We start from the raw sequence: 21,277 nt of genomic DNA, 5'->3' as shown, positions 1-21,277 counted from the left end.
GATGAGGGAAGGAGGATAATGGGATGAAGGTAGGGAGGATGACGGGATGAGGGAAGGAGGTTGGAGATGAGGGAAGGAGGATGAAGGTAGGGAGGATGAAGGGATAAGGGATGAGGGAAGGAGGATGATGGGATGGAGGTAGGGAGGATGACGGGATGAGGGAAGGAGGATGGCGGGGTGAGGGAAGGAGGATGTAGGTAAGGAGGATGAAGAGATGAGGGTAGGGAGGATGAAGGGATGAGGGAAATATGATGAAGGGATGAAGGTAGGGAGGATAAGGGGATGAGGGAAGGAGGATGAAGGAATGAGGGAAGGAGGATGAAGGGATGAGGGAAGGAGGGTGAAGGGATGAAGGTAGGGAGGATGACGGGATGAGGGAAGGTGGATGAAGGTAGGGAGGATGAAGGGATGAGGGAAGGAGGATGATGGGATGGAGGTAGGGAGGATGACGGGATGAGGGAGGGAGGATGAAGGGATGAGGGAAGGAGGGTGAAGGGATGAAGGTAGGGAGGATGAAGGGATGAGACTGGAGGATGAAGGCCGTAAAAGTGTGTAAAAAACTGCACAGTACTGGTTCCTTTTCACTGTTACTGGAACAGTATATCAGTTTGCTCATGATCGGCTGTAGTAAGAGTCAGTCGGAGGACACTGTGGATACTGCAGCTCCACACCCAGAGAATAAAATACAGCTCAAATCACTGGAGCCAAATCTTCCAGAGTTATTACACCCTGAACTCAACATCCCTGCAGGATTTAGATGTGAGTGATATTCACTGGGAAGTCTTTTGTCTCTTGATGGCCTTTAACTGCCGCTGGCTATATATACAAGCAGCTCATGCTCTCTCACTCTCTCACTCTCTCACTCTCTCACTCTCTCACTCTCTCACTCTCTCACTCTCTCACTCTCTCACTCTCTCACTCGCTCACTCTCTCACTCTCGCTGCCACAAGGCCCTAGCTCCCTCTCTTTCTCTTTATGACTATCTCATTACTCCGGCATCAAAGTTTAATGACAAAATAGCCCCGTGCTCATGAAACCTCTTTGCGCGGCCCTCAGGGTCAGTGATGTTTAAATTAACAGGACTGAATAAGGGCACAGATCGCTGCTGTCATATTTAAATATGATGAAAATGTGCTTGGTTTTAATGGAAATGGTTACATGTATCGTGAGGGGAACAACAAGGCAGAGGAATAATTACCTCAAGAGATGGAGGCCTCCCCTGAGCTGAGATTACACTGGTGAGCATCACTCTTAATTAGGTAGATCTTTAGTTAACGCTCGGCTCTGTCCCCTGCTGCACCTTCTCTCCTCTCTGTTCCTTCCTTTCTCTCAGCAGACGCCACTCCCCTCTCTCATACTCACACTGCTTTCTGAATACAACCAGCGACTTTGAGAGGCCGCTCGAAAAATGGATTTGTGATGCTTCATATCATCCAGACATCCATTATCTTTCCTGTATATCCTCTTAAGGGTCTAGGGGGTGCTGGAGCTAATCCCGGCTGACATTGGGCGAGCGATGGGGGTACACACCGTGTACAACTCAGGAGCAGCTCCGCAGAATTGGGTTGAACTGTCTCCGCTCGTTGCCTTTGATGTTTGAGACATGTAGCAGGAGATTCTTCGCTCAGATGCATTCAAAATCAATTCCCCTGTGGAGATCATGTGATTTTGTTTACATCACATACCGGCATCGGTTCCTTCACCAAAAGCTCTCTTGACACCTTTTTCTGTGTTGTCTAAGTGTGTGGTGCAGCTTTTTCATCCTGAGATATTTGTATTCTTTGTGTTTGTTTCATCAACACGCCCACTGGCCTGTGGTGAAGCCTGCAGAGGATCTGCTCTTTTCTCACATGGACATTATGCAGAGTTTTTACTAGTGGGCCAGCAGAAGAGAGTAGAGCGGCTCTTACTGGGACACGTTCTCACTTACAGCCCCTCTGGAGAATGTCAGGAGATTATCTGTTCAACGCTTGTCCGAAAACAGCGATACAGAGACAAACCACTCACATTCATTTTTGGAATTTTTAACCTTCAGCCTTACTCCAGGAGCACATGAAAACTCCATGCATAAAAGAACCAGGCTGATCATGGATTCCAAGCACTTCCTGCAGCGACAACACAGTGCTAAACACTGCACCACCGTGCCGCCCTGCTTCATATCAATTAAAGTTTAAGTTACTGAGAAATAAAAGATTAATGACAGCAGGCTAGTGTGTAATGAAATCGAGATTAACTGCATGAGAATGAAACTGATGTTTTACATCTAAAAGGGGAAAAAAAGCACCCCCACACTTTACACAACATTTCATCTCCATTTAGCTGTGGCCCTTTCCCGCCTCACAGCAAATCTCTTGGGACTAATGTGAAAAGACGTCGAAGGGGAATTTGCCGTCGTGTTGTTGCGTTGTAAATGATGCCTTCCCTTTGTGTTTTCTGACCTGCTCCGCGTTCTGCCTTCGCAGCAGCTTTCGTAATGTCAAACCAAGTTTATTTGATTGGCCCTACATCATTTCCTACACTGTCCCATTAAGCTTTACAGGCCCACATTAAAAACAACGGCTCCCAGTGCGGGCCAGGCAGGCTGTCAACAACAAGGCAGGAAAACCTCCACAAAACAGCAACAAAAACCTAAATCAACGTGATGTGACAGAGTGTAATATGAGAAAGACGAGTGTTTTGTCACATCTCTCTTACTATGAGTGGTAGCATGTGTTACTGTGGACTTCGAGGTGCATTGCTGAGCGGTGAGTCATAGTGATTGCTTCAGCATACTGGCCTACTCCCTCTCTCTCTGCATTGGGTCGGCTAACTCGCTCCACCTACTGGTTTAAACATTTACACCCTCAGTGCAGTTGTAAGGGTGTAAAACAAAGGGATGCGTGTGTGAAGATTCAGAATCATCTCTCATGAACATGTATTTCATCATCATCATTTCCTCTTGACATATAAATTGTATATGACCCCTGACATGCTAGACAGTCGTCTGCATTATTATAATCTTTGCTTCCCCAAGTCAAAGGTTTTCTTGTTTTTTCTCTGACATAAACTCAGCTCTGATCTTGTGAAGTTGTTGTTATTCTACATGTTTAAATGATCATGTTATTATAGGGCACATGAGTTGAATAGAGAGGTAGGTGCACAATGAACTCTTATCACAAGATGGTGCTGTTGATTCAAGAAAACAATCTATGCTGAGTTTGAGCCACGGCTGAATTTAGGTGATGACAAAGGAGTTTTTATCACTTGTAAATCTCCCCCTCTGTCTCCCTCTCTTCCCTATAGGACATCCTCTTTGCTAATCTACGCTGTGCCCTCTTTCCCTCAGATGACCCCTGCGATCTAAAAGCAGAGATCAGCCCCACCATGGACAACGAGATAACAGCCAAGGAGAGAGGCGTCCTGGAGGAGAACAACGAGAAGGAGGAGATGGACCAGGAGAGGGACCGGGAGGAGGATGGGGAGGAGAAGAAGCAGAGGGATGAGGAGGAGGAGGGCGAGGACAAGGGCAGGGAGGAGCAGGAGCCGCTGACGGAGGAAGAGGAGCTGGAGGAGCTGAGGGCCCAAGTGCTGCAGCTGCTGCTGGAGCTGGATGACGCCAGGGAGACGTCCAACAAACACCAGGAGACCTTCAATGAGCTGCAAGGTCAGACACTTTCATATTTGTTCTATTATTAACAAACAGTCATCTGATCAATAAATCAATAATCAAGATCTAATCCAGTGCATCATCCATCAACTTCAAAACCCTGAACGTAAATCAAATGTTATGGTATATACAGGGACATTTCTGCCATTTATTAACCTGGATGTTATTCTCATAGTTTCTCAATGATTTCCGCAGCATCTCTGTCATAAAGATTTGTGAAATGCAGATTTTTGGTGAGACTAACAACATTTAGGGGGAATGGGCCTCATCAGCTACAGCTCTCTGAAAACACATCAGTCGAACAGATATTAACTTAAATATTTGTTTTTAAAACATTTAAATGTATCCACATCAATAAATCCCAGTAGCTGTGGCCTAGAAAACCTCACTTTACATCTGCAATCTGCTGTGCAGTTTGTCATCTTGTTTTTGCAGTTCAGAAGTGAGCAGACACCATCAACTTGTAAAAGAAACCAGTGAGGCAGCCGAGGAGTTAAAACGCTGCACAGTGTCTCATTTTTACCAACTGTGGTAAAAAGAGTAACACTCAATATTTAAATATGAAATAACTTTCATTTTACTTTTATTACAATTCCACTAAGGCTTGGACGTGCATGTGTTAGTGTGACACTGCTACTGTTTGCTACAATGATCCACACTATCTCTTTTTTCATGTGTCTTAAATTCTCTAATCCTCAACAATGTAGGGGCTAAGTGAAAATGTTCAAAATATGAGCGTTAAACCCAGATTTAGGAATATATATATTTCTCTTAAAGGGATAGTTCACCAAAAAATTCATTGTCTACTGCAGCAGTAACCAGGAGTAGGACAACATGAAAAACATGGTGTCAATGATGCTGTATCCAGTTAAATGTCTGGGCTAACGGACACTGGGATGGCACCACAGAGGCAGTGTGGAGACATTTTCAGTTTTTTTTCAGTGTTTGTATTTTTGAAGAAGTGGTCGCCATTTACTTCAATTGTATTGGATTTGGCTTCAACACTGTTTACCCCTGAAACTCTGAAATTTAATTGTGGACCCAAACACTTCACCCACCCGACCATCGGGATAGTGGTGAGAAGATAATGGGTGAAGATTTAAAAATGTGACTAACCATGATTTTATGGTCCTTCTGTCTAATGGACTAGTCCCTCCCTATGAATCAATGTAGGTTGTAAAATGTAAAGGTTATGGATTCCTGTTTGGGACATTTCAACATCTTAACCTTAACTATTAAGACTGTTCAGTAAAATGAATAATTCAATTTTTATGGATGATGATGATGATAATAATGATGACGATGATGATGATGATGATGATGATGATGATGATCACAAAGTAAAAACATCACAGCAGCTCCATTTGCGGCATTACATCAAATTACAATGAGTTATCAGTGTTTTGGGTGATTTTAATCTGCTGACTGTCATATGTAGTCATATTATTCTCTTGCATTTTGTATTGTCTCATTTTGTGAAATTTTTAATCGTATTAATTTGAGGCTTCTAAATAAGACCACTGGGGTTTCTTCCTCCCCCTGCATTCTACATGCTATTCAAGAAAAAATAGTCAAATATATAACAATCCACAAAAACGTTTTCCAATCATCGCCCTGTTTGTTTACAGTTTCATAATCCTATTCACACAGAAGAAAATCCTCTTCCTTTTCCACCTGAACAGCTTAACTTTCCATCCGTGACGTCTCCTGTTCATCAGGAGCTGAACCTGATACAAGCGTAAATGTTTATATGCGGTTACTGACAGACTCTGTTCCTCATAGCTGCTAAATGGAGCATCACATCATACCTTAGAAATTATGAGCTGCATGTTCAGGGACACTGGTAGTGAGTAAGACCTTAGGTATTGGGCTGCAGTGAGCTCAGTGTGTGTGTATGTGTGTGTGTGTGTGTGTGTGTGTGTCCTACTAAAAGACATGAGCTCAGTTGTTTGTCAGGCAGCGGCAGAGACATTCCTCAGACAACTGCGTGCAAGCTGAGGGAAGCTTCCAGACCGGGTGTCCTAAAGACCACACTGAGAAATCCCTGTTGGTAAACTCCTGTGGGAACAGTCAGCTGCTCAGGGGTCTGGCAGCTGCTGGGGGGGGAGGTGGAGCATCAGAGGGGGTCGACCATGGTAAAAGAATGACATAAGCTGAGGTGTAGGAAAAGTTCAAGGATATCACTGCACTCCTCCTTTAACAATCATTGGTAGACTGGACGCCGTGAACCAACTGGTAACATCGGAAGATGAGGGCTAGGAGGAATACAGCAGTGACAATGTGGCCAAATGTGTGAGAAGTGGTAAAAAGGGGCCCAGGCACGTTACAATGAACTTCGATAACTGTATTTTCAAACTACATTTCCCCTCTCTTCCCTCTGGATATCGAGTCATGGTGAGATTGTTGTTTTGGTTTTAGGTTTCCTCCTCCAAATATATTAATATCCAATATAATGTGGGTGAATGGAATTTTGTACTCACAGCGTTGAAATAACATTCAAAAGCCAGTCTTTGTAGACACAGTATCTCCTGTATTTTTGAAAAGCCCTCTAAAAAATTATTTGAAATGATTTGAATGTTATTTAGAAGGTTAAAACTCAAGACTACAGGCTTCAGAGAGATAACCTCAAGAATGTGGACGTAATTGAGAAGGAAGTCATGATGTTACAAAAATAAAGCTGTAATTTAATTTGAAAAATACCCATAATATTTTGAGAATCAAGTCATAATTAAATAAGGGAACAATCGGCTTTAAGAAGAAGAAAAAAGTAATAAAATCCCCAGCAAGGGGAACCACTTCTTCTGGATCCAGAGTCTTGAAACAATCCCACTCTTTCTTGAGAGAAATTAAAAAACGATTACAAATTAAATATCAGGCAGATGTAACAATGATAACCTCCAAGTCGACCATTACTACATTTACATTAACATTTCCTCCTCTACAAAAGAGTTTATGTGGTTCTGTCTTCAGATTCGACTCTTGCACAAGTCCTGATACATAAAAGGTGTTTTGTCATTTGTGTGTTGGATTTCTCTTAGCTTGCCCTTTTCAGTTTTTTATTTCCTGTTTTGTTTTTGAGGTTCATTCCCTGTGTGTTGTCTTTGCCAGTTTGTTGGTTAACTTTAACATTTCCTTTCTGTTTCAGTTTAGTTTTATTTAGGTCTTTAACCTATTGTGTTGTTTACCATTACCCTGGACACTTTAAGCCTGTGTTTGTTTTGTTCTCATTATATTCACATTCACTAGCTTCTCTGCCTGCATTTGGGTCCTCTTCGCTAAACCCTGCAGTTATTCTCCATATAAAAGGACATGTAGCCTAAAATAAAGACTTTGTTCTTGACGTAATGTTTTGACCTTATTCAATTTTCTACCTTTAAATAGCCCCAACACATTTCAGTGTAGTGGTTTCTGCTGACATTCAGCAAACGCTGACATGATGATGTTTAGCAAACAGGATGTTTTACTGTCCTCATTATCTCAGTTTAGTGTGTTTACTCACTGATATTTGCTTATTACAAAACAAGCTAAGGCTGGTGGGAATTATCAGATACATAAAACAAGTGTTGGACTCATTAACATTTGACCTGATGATGGTACAAGGGGAAAAATCAGGGGATCACCAACGTCAGAGGCCCTCAATGGGTGTGATGCAAGCTCCTTGACGTCATATAGCATGGAGTCATAACACAAAACCCCAAGAGATAAATAGAAATACTTAACGAAACAAATAAATTATAATAAATATGGAGGCTCAGGTGAAACCTTGAGTTCTAAACTATAGCTGTTTTTAAACCATCAATGAATCTGCCTGAATCATTAACATTTGACCTGATGATGGTACAAGGGGAAAAATCAGGGGATCACCAACGTCAGAGGCCCTCAGTGGGTGTGATGCAAGCTCCTTGACGTCATATAGCATGGAGTCATAACACAAAACCCCAAGAGATAAATAGAAATACTTAACGAAACAAATAAATTATAATAAATATGGAGGCTCAGGTGAAACCTTGAGTTCTAAACTATAGCTGTTTTTAAACCATCAATGAATCTGCCTGAACAATGATTTGATGAAAGTCAAAATTACCAACAAACCAAAAACTAAAAATGGCCGACTTAATTTTGCCTGATGACTATATAAAATACATGTTCTAATTTAACTGATTTTTATAAATGAATATACTAATAGATCTTATACAAATGCTCACATCATGTTCAACAGACTCTCACAAAAAACTGCTTTTGTCGTTCAGTCATGCTTCAAGGTTGAACTGCTTATCAAGTTGTCATCTTTCTATTGGCCTGATGAACTGACATTTTCCTCTTTTCTTTCTCCCCCAATGCCTCTCCTCTTCCTCATCCTCTATTCTTCCTCTCCTTTTCCCTCCTCCAGGTCTGTTGGAGGACGAGCGTCTGGCCACTGCCCATCAGGCGGAAGCCTTCACTCGCCAGATCCAGAATCTACAAGGTAACAAAACAAGAAGGTTTCTCTTCGCAATCAAGTTCTGTCGGAACCCAGACAGTAAACATAACTATAACTCTTACTGTATCAGTGCTAGGGGAAGGAACCGCAGGGTTACTCACATCCCCGATCCAGGGACTGTGATGACGATAAGCCATCAGTGATGATCAGCGATTCTGTGATAATTTAAATATTTCAAGCCATTCATATAAATGCCATCATTCCAATGTTAAATAACCATAAACAGGCAAACGATTTAACTACAAACAGTATATAAACCAAATAAATAAAACATATCATGAGGATGAGGATTTATTGCTGTATTGATATTTCCCCCCACACCTGATCATAATGGAATCAGAAATCTAAATCAAATATTACATATTACATGTGTCAAGTAAGTCAATAGTTAGTTTATGTCAAGAGTTATATGTATATTTATTATATATTTATATATGCACAACAGTTCTATCTTGTATGTTTTCTTTTGTCTGACTAGTTACAGACAGAAGGACTTCATCAGTATATTTAATTAGATTAGAACATGATAAAGGCTTGCAACGATCGGGCTCAGTGATTTGGAAGGATGTGTTTTTACGACCACTTGCTTATAGAAAAGCAGGGAAGCGTTTTCTTTCCTCAACCTAATAATCAGAATCTGACCATAGAAACTAATTTGTTACCATCAGTTACATCAGCAACTCTTCCAAACACTGCCCCCCCCCCCCCCCCACACACACACACTGATGCTGCATTCCCACCCACGCAACATTAAGAAAACCCACCATTCTCCTCCTCTACAGCCCAGCTGCGTTCAGTACAGGAGGAGATGGACAGCCTGGAGGAGGAGAAGGAGAGCGAGCTGGCCGAGGCCCAGGAGGAGCTGCGCGTGGCTCAGGAGGAGGTGATCCTCCTGCAACAGGCCGCAGAGGAGGCGGCGGGAGAGAGGGAGAACGACATTGCCTCTCTCCAGGAGGAGCTGTGTCGCCGGCGGGCTGAGCTTCAGCGCCTGAGTGAGGAGACGCTGGAGTACGAGCTGGAGATCACCACGCTGAGGGCCGAGATCAGCATGAAGAGTCAGCGCAGGGAGGCCGAGAGGAGAGAGGGTGAGGGATGAGGAGGATGGAGGGAGGAGAACCATGTATTAACAGAAGACGAAGACATGGATGGATGTGAAAGAAGCCAGGCAGAGTGGAAGTGGTTTCAACAATATTTGACTTGTAGCACAACAGAGTTTAAATACACTAAGTCTTTGTTTTACACCTCGGCCTCACACCTTGTGTTACAGTATCAGCTACACAAGGACCTGGTGTCTGTGCATACACTATGGAATTTGTCCGGCTCACTACAAACAGGAACAGCCTATGATCAGTCTTTATAGCTGCTATTATGAAAACAAATCATGTCAGCATCCTGCAGCCAAGAGCATTAATCATTTTTAGGAGGTAATAAATGTTATAATTTATAAAGTGATTGCATGGGGAGTGGTGTGTGTGTTTGTGTGTGTGCGTGTGTTTGCATGTGCGTGTGTGTGCGTTTGTGTGTGTGGGTGTGTGTAAGTGTACTTATATCTTTGTGAGGACCATTTTGAGCATATACCTTATGGAATGGGGACATTTTGTCTGGTCCTAACTTTTTTCAAAGGAGGGTTTGAGGGTTAGAATTAGGTTAAAGTTAATGGTAAGGCATTTTATTTTGAAGGTTAGGGTAAGGGGCAAGGCAATGCATTAGTGCAATGAGTGTGTGTTTTCTTGCTTATCTCGCCAACAGACGACCTCATGGTTTACGTCAGTGCAGACACAGTAAATGGCCACTAATAAATTGTGCTTTGTGCCTGATACATACACACATTCTTCTCTGCTAATGTCGCAGCAAAACCTAAGTCACTCCTGGTTTTCTAGAACGTATCCCCCTACTCCTCTCTGCGTGTAAATCAGGAGAGATCAAAGCCACCTCCACCCTCAGTTTTGATGCTCCAGGCACTAACAACACTCAGGATTCAGACCAGACACTGCACCACTGACAACATAAGGACCAACAAAACTACCACTACTTAAAGTCTACTACATAAACAGCTGCTAATGTCGACTGTATGGTTATATATCCCATACTTTGATGATTTTTCTAGATAGATACTCTAGTGCTAACATAGTGCAACACTACATGTTTATTTTCTGAATATTTTTTTCACAGCAACAATGTTTTAATGGTTGAATTTTTTTTTTTATATGATCTACCTATGAGAAGACATTTGTAAACATTCTTGTCGCAGACAGTTCCAGTGTAGGCTGTGGAGGTCAGATTTGTGTGTCTCCCATTACAAATCCAGTTACACTGTTAGAGAAGACAAAAATTCAGCATTTCTTTTTTTTCTCAAAATTACTCTTGAAATAGCTGCCCACACTTGATTGGCAAATACTGAAAGTCCACTGTTTGTAGGGTAGGAGTTTACTTATGTGTGTACTTGTATCTAAGGAGTGAGGATATTTTGGGAAATTGGAGACATTTTGGCCAGTGCTCACATTTCAAAGGTCTGATTGAGGTTTAAGACTTGGTTTTAGTGGTTAGAGTTTGGTTAAGGTTAGGGTTAGGCATTTAGTTGTGATGGTTTGGGTTAGGATAAGGAGCTGGGTATGCAATATGCCAATGAGTTTCCAGGGCCACGAATAACAGGGACATGATGTCAGCAGGGGGCGGGACACACATCCAACACATGATGTCACCGCTGGGCTCTGCAGCGGAGCATCATCTAAGGGAGTGGAACGTCTCTGTTTATTTCATTAAGTTGTAATAATCTGTAAATCATAGCTAAGATCAGCTTTAAGGGAACAGTCTTTGAACTAATGGTACCCTGTCAACACATCTTGGTCAAGATTAGGAAATAGTCCAACTGTGAATTATAACCTTTGTGATGTTTTGTACAGATTAAACATGTAGATATAATAATAATGATAATCTTTATGCTAAGATAACTGGCTGTGGCTTCTCATCTGACAGAAAGGGGTTGTTGAGTTTCTCCTCCAACTCTCAGCAAGAGAGTCGTTCTGTACCTGCTGCAGTGATTTGAAGACCTTGAGCAGTCAGATTAAAAGATGAGCTGTCCTGAGTGACATCCTTTTAAAGTATATTCATCTCTGACCCTCCCCTCAGGTGACGTGGACCTGCTGAAGGAGGAGTGCCGAATGCTGAGGGAGGAGTGTCAGACCCTGAAGGAGGACAACAGACGTCTCAGTGAGAGGCTGCAGCTGCTGCAGAGACAGAGGACGTGGTGAGAGGCCAACGACCACTCATTCATTATTTGTGCTTACTGGATCAGTTTGAGGGGATTACCTCAGGAATAACACCAACTGTCACAGAAGTTCACCTCAGGTCCTGGTTGATGGTTTGTTGTGTCATATGAGGAGTCAGACAGAAGTGCTGGCACCAATGGTTCATTAGTAGAGCTCAGCTTTAATAACACGCCTATAAAGGTTTTATGTGACGCGGTGACAAAATATGTCCTGAGACATTCACTTACATTGTTTTCCTGGAGTCTTTCTCTAACTTTAGCCGTAACCCTTATCCCAACCTTAACATAAACTTAATCTATCCACATGTCCTCACTTTTTATCATTTACGTCATCAAGACAATATTTTTGTCCCTGTAAGGAAGACAAGTCCCCATAATGTAGCTGTGTAAGCAGATGTAGGTCCTATAACTTGAGTAATACCTGAACCACACACACTCACTCACACACACACACACACACTCGTTTATGCTGGAACAAGTCCTAAATAGGTCACAAAACTAGTACTCACACACACCTGGGGAAACAATATCTGTCATTCTACCAAGCCTAATAAATACAGTTTCCACATTCTTTATCAGATTGTGTGTACACTGTATTGAAAGGTCTACATTCCTGATGTGATAAAACAAAGAATACCCTCTTAGCTCTCTGATATTTTCTCAACAACATTGACCTTTGTTTATCAACATCATGAAACTAAAACTTTATTGTATTGTTTTTACTTCTTTCCGTCCTTCTCACAGCTCCAGCGTCTACCTCTCACTGAAGGAGGAAGATGCAGGGGAGGACACAGAGGTGAAGGAGATACAAACCGGCTCTGATGAGGTCATGACAGAGAGCTACATGACCATGGCGCAGTCTGGAAACTGTCGCCTGGTCGACGCCTCCATCCAGAAGAATATTTCATTTGATGGGAAGCCTGTGACACCGACCGGCTGGAACGGAGGCGTTGGGGAGATCTTCTCCCTGAGGGACCAGCTGAGACAGGCTGAGCAAAAGGCCTCACAGGTTCAGAAAGAGGTACGACGTCTGAGTGTCTTGCTTTGACAATTTAGTAAAAAAACGTGGATTAAACATGACTACAAACTTTTTGGTTTCATGAACGATCCCATATTTACACTCATTTAAGCACAAAGATATCTTAATGTAATTTTATATTTCCAGAGCAGGGTGTTTACTGTCAGTCTGCCAATCAGAAGAGAGTTTCTGAGCCTCTGAGCTTCTCTTCTGATTATTTTTTGAATGACAGTCTGGTAAACAACAGGTAATGGACTGTATCCTAACAATGTAGCTTGGTAAAAGTAAGTGGCTGTCAATTGAAAAGTAAACAAATTAAGTAAATAAATGGGCCCAGAAAAGAGTTCAACCAAGGCAGAACCCTACTAAAGAATCCTGCTGACATTAACTCAATCAACTGTCCTATCAAACGATCCAAAGCGGAGTTATATAACATGGCTGATCAGACCATTTAGAAACAATAGGAAGAAAACAAAATAAAACTTCATACGAAGAAACCACCCCCCCCCCCCCCCCCATCCTGATGCAGCACTTGGTCTTGTCCATTTTACTGGGATTATGTATTCAAGCAGGCTCCTCCCTCCACCCCTCCTTTGGCAAAACCAGGAAGGAGAACTTATGCAGCAGGCAGGGTAACTCAAAGACAAAGGAAACTGAATTAATGCAACTAACAAAGTCAAAATAAGCTGAATGTGCGCGCCTCATGCAGAAGACAATGTACTTTCAAAACCTTAGCAATGAACAAGGTTTTAACCCCAAATAACTGATGTGGCTGCAAAGAAAATGAATAAACATGCCTGAACCCTAAATGTAATCCATATTCATATCTGTTGAGACAAAGTGAATCACCATTTATTTCAATTATGTAGTTGTGGATGGTTTTGGTAGTTTACGCCTGGTTCTGGTGCAAACCCCTGGATTATCTGGTGGTGTGTGTCGGGGTGACCCTGAAGCGCTCAGGTTTAAAGCTGTAGTGAAGATTTCAATATAACTCATACAAAAATGTAACCCAAGGATTATTAGAAGTAGAAAAACATTGATAAGAGACCTTGGTAGAGACTGAATCAAAATATAGCAGATTTAATTCAAACACTCGGAGAAACCAAATCCTACAAGGTTGGATGGTAGGTCCAGGTGGGCTGTCCTGAGAGCAAAGCTGAGGGGGTTGACTCCTCACAAAGACACTTCACAAAGTTCCAGAAGTCCTGACGGCTCATTCAAGGCACAGATTGTGAATATGGACTGTGTACATATCTCTGTGGATTGAGTGCTCTCATATTCTCTCAGAATTAGACTTAATTTACAATCAGAAATACAGTGAATCTGACTTTGTGTGTTTCCTCCAGTGTGACGGTCTGAAGACGGAGCTCCAGGAGCTGCAGGTACTGTATGACAGCAGTCAGAGGGAGAGAGCGGAGCTGGAGGAGGAGCTGCAGCGCTGCAAGGCAGAGCTGGAGAAGCTGTCAGGGGGGGATCAGGTGAGGGGCACACACGATCTGGAGATTCCTAAGCATCTCTCAATAATTTTTTTATTGAAATTTAACTTCACTTACTCTGATACTTCTAACCCACAATCCTTCCAGAGTAAAAAGTGTATTTTTTACCCACCTTGTCAACTAACACATAAAACAACTCACATCACACCTACTGTTTCCCATGTGTGTGGAGCCCACTTTCTATGTCTGTCTCATGCTGTAGCAATGTATGTTTTGATATGACCTGACTCTGCCTGTCAGCACATATCAGTATTTACTGTATGCCTTGGACAAGAGGAACTCTGCCCCCCCCCTGTTTGTGTGTCCTAACCTCTCTGTGACGGCAATGCTTAAATACTGTTGTTGGACAAAAACACATCATCTGCAAAAAGGCATTCAGCTAAGATCGTTTTACCACTGAGGTCTACTTAGGCTTCAGATATTAGTCATCAGAAGAAAAAAATCAAAGGACCTTTTCATCTTTAGACGTTAAATACCTTCAGACTGGTTTTTGATCATTTTAAATTAGCTGCTGCATGAAAGTCGAAATTAAACTTGTCTGACAGAGGTATTTCAAGCAATTAACAGCATGCCCACTTTTACTATATTCACATTTTCACTTATTGCCTTTGTTGGAAAGCATGGATAGTTTTAAAAAGGACTTTTTTTTCAAGAGCTCATGGGAAATATCTGAAACTCAGGTGAACAACAACACAAGAAGTTTACGTTACAAATTCACTGTAATTTTAATAAAGTTTATATATGCTTTCTGTTTGTCGTCTGGGTCTAAGTTTCTGACCACACTGTTAATATAATGCAGTGCGACACCTCACTGCACCTCAATGTGAGGTAGCTGTATTTAACGGCAACCTCACAACAATTTAATATTCAGCAAGTAGATTTTCCTGCATTTCTTATTTTTTTTTAAATAGCTCCTTCGAGGGACAACTTGTAGTGGAAAGAAAATGTAAAAATCTTGAAAAACCCAAAAACTTGAAATGCTCTTTTGGAAAACTGTCCGACAACATGCAAAGTGATGTACATGTGTGAATACCAATAAGGTCCTTTTAACATAAGTAAAAAAAAAAAGAAAAGAAAGAAAACTCATGATTTCAAAACCGTGTTTTGTCTACAACAGCCATGACGAGATGTCTCTGCGTTTTGTCAAACTGTCTACCTGTGCCTGTCTCTGACGCTGTCCTTGTTCTCTGAATGTCCATGACCTCTCAGTCTGTTTAATGGCAAATGTTGCACAACATCAAAACTATATTTAATTAACAATAAAATGAGAATAGAGAGACAAACATACCAACCTATCTGCTTTAGTCACAGCATTCATGCTTACGTGTCCTCATCCCCACAACATCACATTCAGCTAATAAATGTCACACAGGCCTGCTCACACATACACTGAGTTGGCGTGTATGTCACCACAAGGTTATGTAATGCCTGTTTTTAACAGAAAATGTGCATCGCTCCATCACTGCCCTTCTCCTTTATGTCGAAGCCATAGACCATGTCAGACCTTTGCTTTAGTGATTTTTGTAGTGGTGATCCTTCTGCGCTGCTGTCACGTCCTTTTTATCTGTGTTTATTATTTGGCTATTTCAGTCCATCCGTTCATCCATTCCCTTCATCTCCATGGCCCTTGTGTTTGTTTTTTATTCCCTCCTCAGAGATTCATCCATCCGTCTGAGCACCCTGTTCTCTCCATCCCCTTCATAGGAATGATTGTAATAGTGGCTGTGGTCTGGTGCTGGTTGTCGGAGCTGGCGTCCCAGAGAGTAAGGTATGATAGGAGCTTATCTCTATCTGACATGTGATGCTACAAAAGGTTTTGACACAGATGAAGGATCAGTTCATGCAAATTACAAAATACATTTACATATTATGTTCTCTAGTTCTATTTAACAATGCAAATACAATTGTTTTGGTTGGATTTGCTCAGGTTTGAAAATTATGCCAACATCAATACAATGGAAATTAATTTCTTTCTGATTTCTGATAAAATTACAAACAATTCTAACATTATCTTTTCATTCGTGTTTTAAGCAGAAATTTTCTATAAGGGAAGGAACTAAGTGGAGGAAGTAGTCAACATTTCTTAAGTAAAACTATTAATAAATAGACAAAAGTACCACATTAACTTTTCTACTCGAGTAAAAGTAATTAAGCATTCGTTTATGAATATACTTCAAGTATTAAAAGTAAAAGTATTGGCAAGTGTATCCTATTCCCTAAACCAATTATCTACCACATCATTCTTCAGAATCCATTCTTGATGCTTCCTCACCATGTGATACTGCTGCAGGAGGCGGGGTCTAATGTAAGCTTCGTGCTCTGATTGGATCACAGTCCCTCTCTTAATTAATTAATAATGAAAATAATGAAAATAAAACACTATTTGAACATGTTACACAATTCTTCTTAAACAAACATGAAAAATGTAGTTCAGAACAGTAACTGAGTAAATGTATTTTACTTTACCCCATCACTGCAATTCACAGCAAATGGTGCATTGTTAAAAAGCCTCTGCTTTTATAAGGAGCTCCTTGTGTTAAACACATTTGATTTTAAGTCAACGATGTTGGCAAGGACAGGGTGATATTGACAAGTACCAGGTTTGAATAGCTTCTCCTGCAGGAATAGAACGTACTGTGACTGAAGCACGGATGTAACGGTTGATACTGTTTACATAACACCATGCTTTATTTCACCAGAGTGGATTCTGTGGATTAAACAGGACCAAGATTTTGGAAAAATATGTCTATGTTGAAAACGCTGTGTGAATCACAAATCAAAATTCCATTCATCGCCATTGTATTGGGGTTGAGGTAAAAACAATTTCCAACCTGGGACAATAAAAACAAAACTGTCTGCATGGTTTTGTAGTAAGAGGTAAATTTTGTTATTTTGGTGAACTGACCCTTTAATATTAGTTATTTTGAGTTTTTGTTACTCAGGATTTATTTGTTTGTCATGGGAGGGTCAAAACTTGAAATCCCAAATACAGCTGAGAAAATCTCAGTGACGTAAGATACTGAAAGATGCTGATTTATTCAGGGGAAATGGACATGGGACATGGGTGGGCAGTTTGTCAAAAATATTTCTTGATTCTAACTGATTATGTGATTTACAGTAATATTTCAAGATGATGGAAATTGTGCGGAAATTGTGCGTTTCTTGCCAAGAGTTAAATGAGAAGCCTGATACTGCTTTCATGTTTGTATTGGATAGAGCTGCAGCCTGGCAATGGTTAGCTTTGCAGAAAGGCAGCGAGGAAGCAGCCAGCTGTCTGAAATTCAAACACATACCTGCCAACTCCTGTGAAGCTTAGTAATTAATCTGTATTGAAACTTAAACTATATTTTGTGGTTGTAGGGTAGTTGTAAGCTGTAACCACCGACTGTGTAATGATGGACACCATGAAAGCTCCTCCAAAGTGAAGCCGAAGCTTTTCCTTTCACCACCTGGTGGCTGGATGCAGTTTAGGTCAATAATCATGCCTCCTCCATGGTAGTGGATGGGACAAGTGCCAAAAATAAATAGTCAAAGTACATGATGTAAGAAGATGGCTTTTTAGGTAGTTGTTAGGTTCTTCTTATAATTTCTATATTTATTGATTTGATTCTATAAAAATTGGGTGAAACTAGGACTGTCACATGACTGTTGTTAATGTTGTACGATTTGTGGCGATTAATGATAATATTGTAATTTTAAAACTTTTTTGTGACCAAAAGTCTCGGCGTCCAGAGTTCAATGCGTTTATGTAGAAAGTCTGTTTCAGTCCCCCCCACAAGCAAAACACAATTAAGTCCAATCCAGTTGAATCAAGGCAAAAACAAACCCAACCAAAATAGTCCGCTCCAGGTTTAACCGCAGAGTTTCTCCAACCGACAACTCAGGAAAATAAACAAGAGATGCAATCCGTGTCAAAGTTAAAAACTGTGTTTCTATATACAATATGTACAGAGAGCCCGCATATGATTAGCTCAGTTTGTCAGTCAATCGGGCATACGGCATCCCCCTTGAACCCTGCCAAGGCCGTTAGCTCCAGAGAAACTCCAGAGATGGTCCACCAGATGATTTTCTCCTGAATTTGAATTTAGAGAAGAGGCATCTGCTCCCGAGCGGCGAGAACATGCAGACTTTACTACGCGCCTACAAGAAACGATCTTCTCTGACTCTCCTCTCCGACCCCTACACCGGGACCTTGATATCACAACTCTATCCCCCTGATCACTAGTGTGCAGACTCTGGCTCAAAACACCCGGGATGGCGGTGTTCATATCTTGGATATTTTTTTTTTCAGTTTTGGATAGTAGGAGGCAGTGGAAATGTGTCGTCCATCTTTATGCACAGTCTATGGCTGTAACCAGCTAGCATAACTGTTAGCCAAACATTACACTTCCTAGAGTATTCATCAACACCACAACCAAGGAGGTAGATGACGCATAGGGGGTATTTTCACATCTGGCCCGAGCTTCTTATTAAACATACAGACATGGGAGTGGTAACAATCTCTTGTTCAACCTCTCCTTTAAAAGCTCAGTATACTTTATTAATCGCTGATGGATGGTCTCTATTGACTCTTAATGCTCTCCTTTTCCTGTCTTCCCTCAGGGAAGTGAGGTAGGTTGGAACTCCATTTTGACTATCACTGCAGCCGCGGCAGTGTTACTAATGATGACTAGCTTGTTGAGAGCTCTCGTCTGATGTTGACTGGATGGGCAACAACCACACAGGGACAGACGTCTGCTTCAGACCAGCCCTCCTCGTCCTCTCCTGCCCTGTCTTATAGACCAGACTGGAATCCTCTAAGGCCTGATAGAGCACGCGATTTTGTAGTAGAACGTGTTTGCGAAATTTCATCAGTATTGAGACGGTACTACATGCACAGGCAGATGGAGAAAGATGCTCTCAGTCTCATTAAATTGATGTGGGATGAGAAGATCACTATGATGATGACCTGCAGAGAACCCACATGGGACTGGTTTCATGCCACCTAATGTATGCCAGTATTCTGTCCTTTCTCGTGTCTGTGACTATCTTCTGTTTTCCTCATAATAATGTGATAAAAATGAAGGTTCTGATTTTGAAAGTGTACAAAATGGTTTCAATGTATTTAAGTTATTTATTTATTTGCTTGTTTGTTCGAATATTCTTCACAGCTGTCTCCGACGATAATGACGAACCTGGAGTCCAAACATTTAATACACTGAAAAGCCTGAAATGTCCACACGCCCTTAAATATAAACAGAATGAGCAGTTAATGAGTTCCTGACTAGATTAATAACTTATATAAAAATTTGAGGCAATAAATGTGCAATTCTGAAAAAAATACATTGGAAATCACAAAATCTTCATGAATTAACCAATCTATTATATCTACTATCCTGCCACTGTATTTTTTCCTTTTCCCAACATCAGATCTGTCCATTGCATACACCATCAATATGGGTGTAGCCCAGGTGTAACTTACAAAGCACCTGCCAGTATGATTACATGTAGAAAACTGATGTCCAACGGGTGGAGACAGCACATCCTCTTGGTGTTCCTCGGTTGTGCGCCTCGCTCCGAGCCCTGTCTGTCCGCCTGCTACAGCTTTATCTTGTGTGACTCTGAAATCAGACAACTCCCACGTCTCCCTTTAATTATCAGTTAACCAAGAGGGCAAAAGGTCAGCAGAGTGTTTCTGATTCATCCTTTCAAGCTCTCGGCTTACTTGGAATATCTGAACACTTAACTCCCACAGCTGCACTGTTACACTCAAAATGTAAATTTCTCTAGTTTTGTTCTGCACTTAATATAAATGTCTCTCCGCAACTTCTGATACAATAAAGCTACGTTATGATGATGTCTTACATTTCAATACAATGTCGATGTCGATCTTGACAGGGAGAAATTAAGCCTTGTATTCTCTCAAGCAGAGTTTGAACGACTTGGTTTTCGCCAAGTGTGTCGACTTAAAGATTTATGGGTTTTGTTAAAAGTACATTGTGATAATGTTGACTGTCACCATTCCCTAGTTCCTTGTTTTATGTGAAGAACTGCAGATTTGATAAACACCAGTCGCCATATGGTCAAACGTAGAGATTCAGGTGAAGGGGCAACGCTCAGTTGTTTTTTTACGGCAACTTTTTCAGAAAGATTTAAGTTGTCAAAGCATAAGCTTACTAAATATATATGTGGAAGGACGCTGATTATTGTTTACATTTGTGAAACTTTTTTTGTGAATCTCTGTTGGAACTGAAAAAAAGCATGCTATGAAATATATAGAAGCACAATATACTGTGTGTCGGTTTATGCTGTTTATGTTACTTTGTGTTTCCTGTAAATAGACGTGACATATAGTACTATCGGAGAGATTTTTTCTTAAATCCATTTGTACTAGCTTTGTAGAGAGTGAATTCTATTTTGGGAGAGCATCGTATATTTGATAGCCAAATCATACAATGCTATTTAAAAGTTTATTTATGGTTCAGAAGGCCTACTAGCATTGCTAATCATTTTCAGTAGCTCTGAGTCTGAAGGTGGCGTAGTCATTGCATGCGTTTAGATTGCATTTCACCTGAGTTGCCGGAAAGAGACAATATTACTCCAGGTTTTCTGTCCATTAAATTTCATAAATGAACTGAAATCATACCTGAGATGTTTGTCATTAAACAGAAGCGTGATAAGCAATGCCTGACCGATGATACTTCTGCATGTGAACATACACTAGGAAAACTGTTTTGCGACTGGACTGCTAATGTTGTCTATTTAAAATGATAAATTCACAATAGAAGTTAGATTCCCATAGACTGCAATAGTACCTATGAATGTTGTTGGTTTCAGGACGTTATTTATAATTATTTCTGAGTTTATTTCATGAATATTAAGATTATCATTGTTTCATAAGACTATGTCGCACAGTGTTGCTCAGCTTGCTGCTTTACATATTGATAGCAGTGTTGTTTCTGATATATTTGTGGCTATTTTGTTACCTGGAGGTCTATTTTGTACTGTAAATGACTTGAGAAAATAAATATACTCACCCCACCTGATGTCTGAGAGCTTTCTTTTTCTGGGAGGCGGCTTCACCAGCTCCCACAGGTCACATGGAATCCCATTCATGAAATCAGCAGAAGTCAACCTGAGTGAGTGAGTGAGCGCCATCGCTCTGCTGGCATCACATTACACAGGGTTGTACTGGTATAAATAACCCTCCACTCCAGAGAAGTGACATAAGCTACCTGACATGGATATTTTTTTTACAGATGTCAGGAATTGATGAGGCGTCTATACTACGCTCATTAATTTGCTGCCATGACTCATGGTTTACCGAGTTCATGTGCAGCTAATAACCTAAAAGTAGTCTGGTTTGGCAGCTTCATCAGGACAGTGAGCA

General features: G+C 41.1%; 1 protein-coding gene across 5 annotated transcripts in view; it reads left to right on the top strand.

Annotated features, from left to right (window-relative positions):
- The window catches only part of LOC133955365 (coiled-coil domain-containing protein 136-like), a 27,306-nt gene extending 6,378 nt beyond the window's left edge, over nt 1–20,928 (top strand). For 2 of the 5 annotated variants that reach the window (XM_062390176.1, XM_062390179.1), the window contains 8 exons: nt 3,326–3,643; nt 8,037–8,111; nt 8,909–9,211; nt 11,256–11,373; nt 12,139–12,415; nt 13,759–13,890; nt 15,564–15,676; nt 18,511–20,928. In XM_062390176.1, the coding sequence (XP_062246160.1) occupies nt 3,326–3,643; nt 8,037–8,111; nt 8,909–9,211; nt 11,256–11,373; nt 12,139–12,415; nt 13,759–13,890; nt 15,564–15,676; nt 18,511–18,523 (1,349 nt within the window). In that variant the 3' untranslated portion in view covers nt 18,524–20,928. Of the gene's footprint in view, nt 1–3,282; nt 3,644–8,036; nt 8,112–8,908; nt 9,212–11,255; nt 11,374–12,138; nt 12,416–13,758; nt 13,891–15,563; nt 15,677–18,510 lie in introns of all 5 variants that reach the window. The other 3 variants (XR_009920875.1, XM_062390174.1, XM_062390175.1) reach the window with 3 other exon arrangements.
- The last annotated feature ends 349 nt before the right edge of the window (nt 20,929–21,277 follow it).

The sequence above is a fragment of the Platichthys flesus genome, chromosome 6 (assembly GCF_949316205.1).
Source record: "Platichthys flesus chromosome 6, fPlaFle2.1, whole genome shotgun sequence".
Taxonomy (NCBI): Eukaryota; Metazoa; Chordata; class Actinopteri; order Pleuronectiformes; family Pleuronectidae; genus Platichthys; species Platichthys flesus.
The sequence above is the reverse complement of the archived record's forward strand: the minus strand, read 5'-3'. Positions and strand labels throughout refer to the sequence as shown.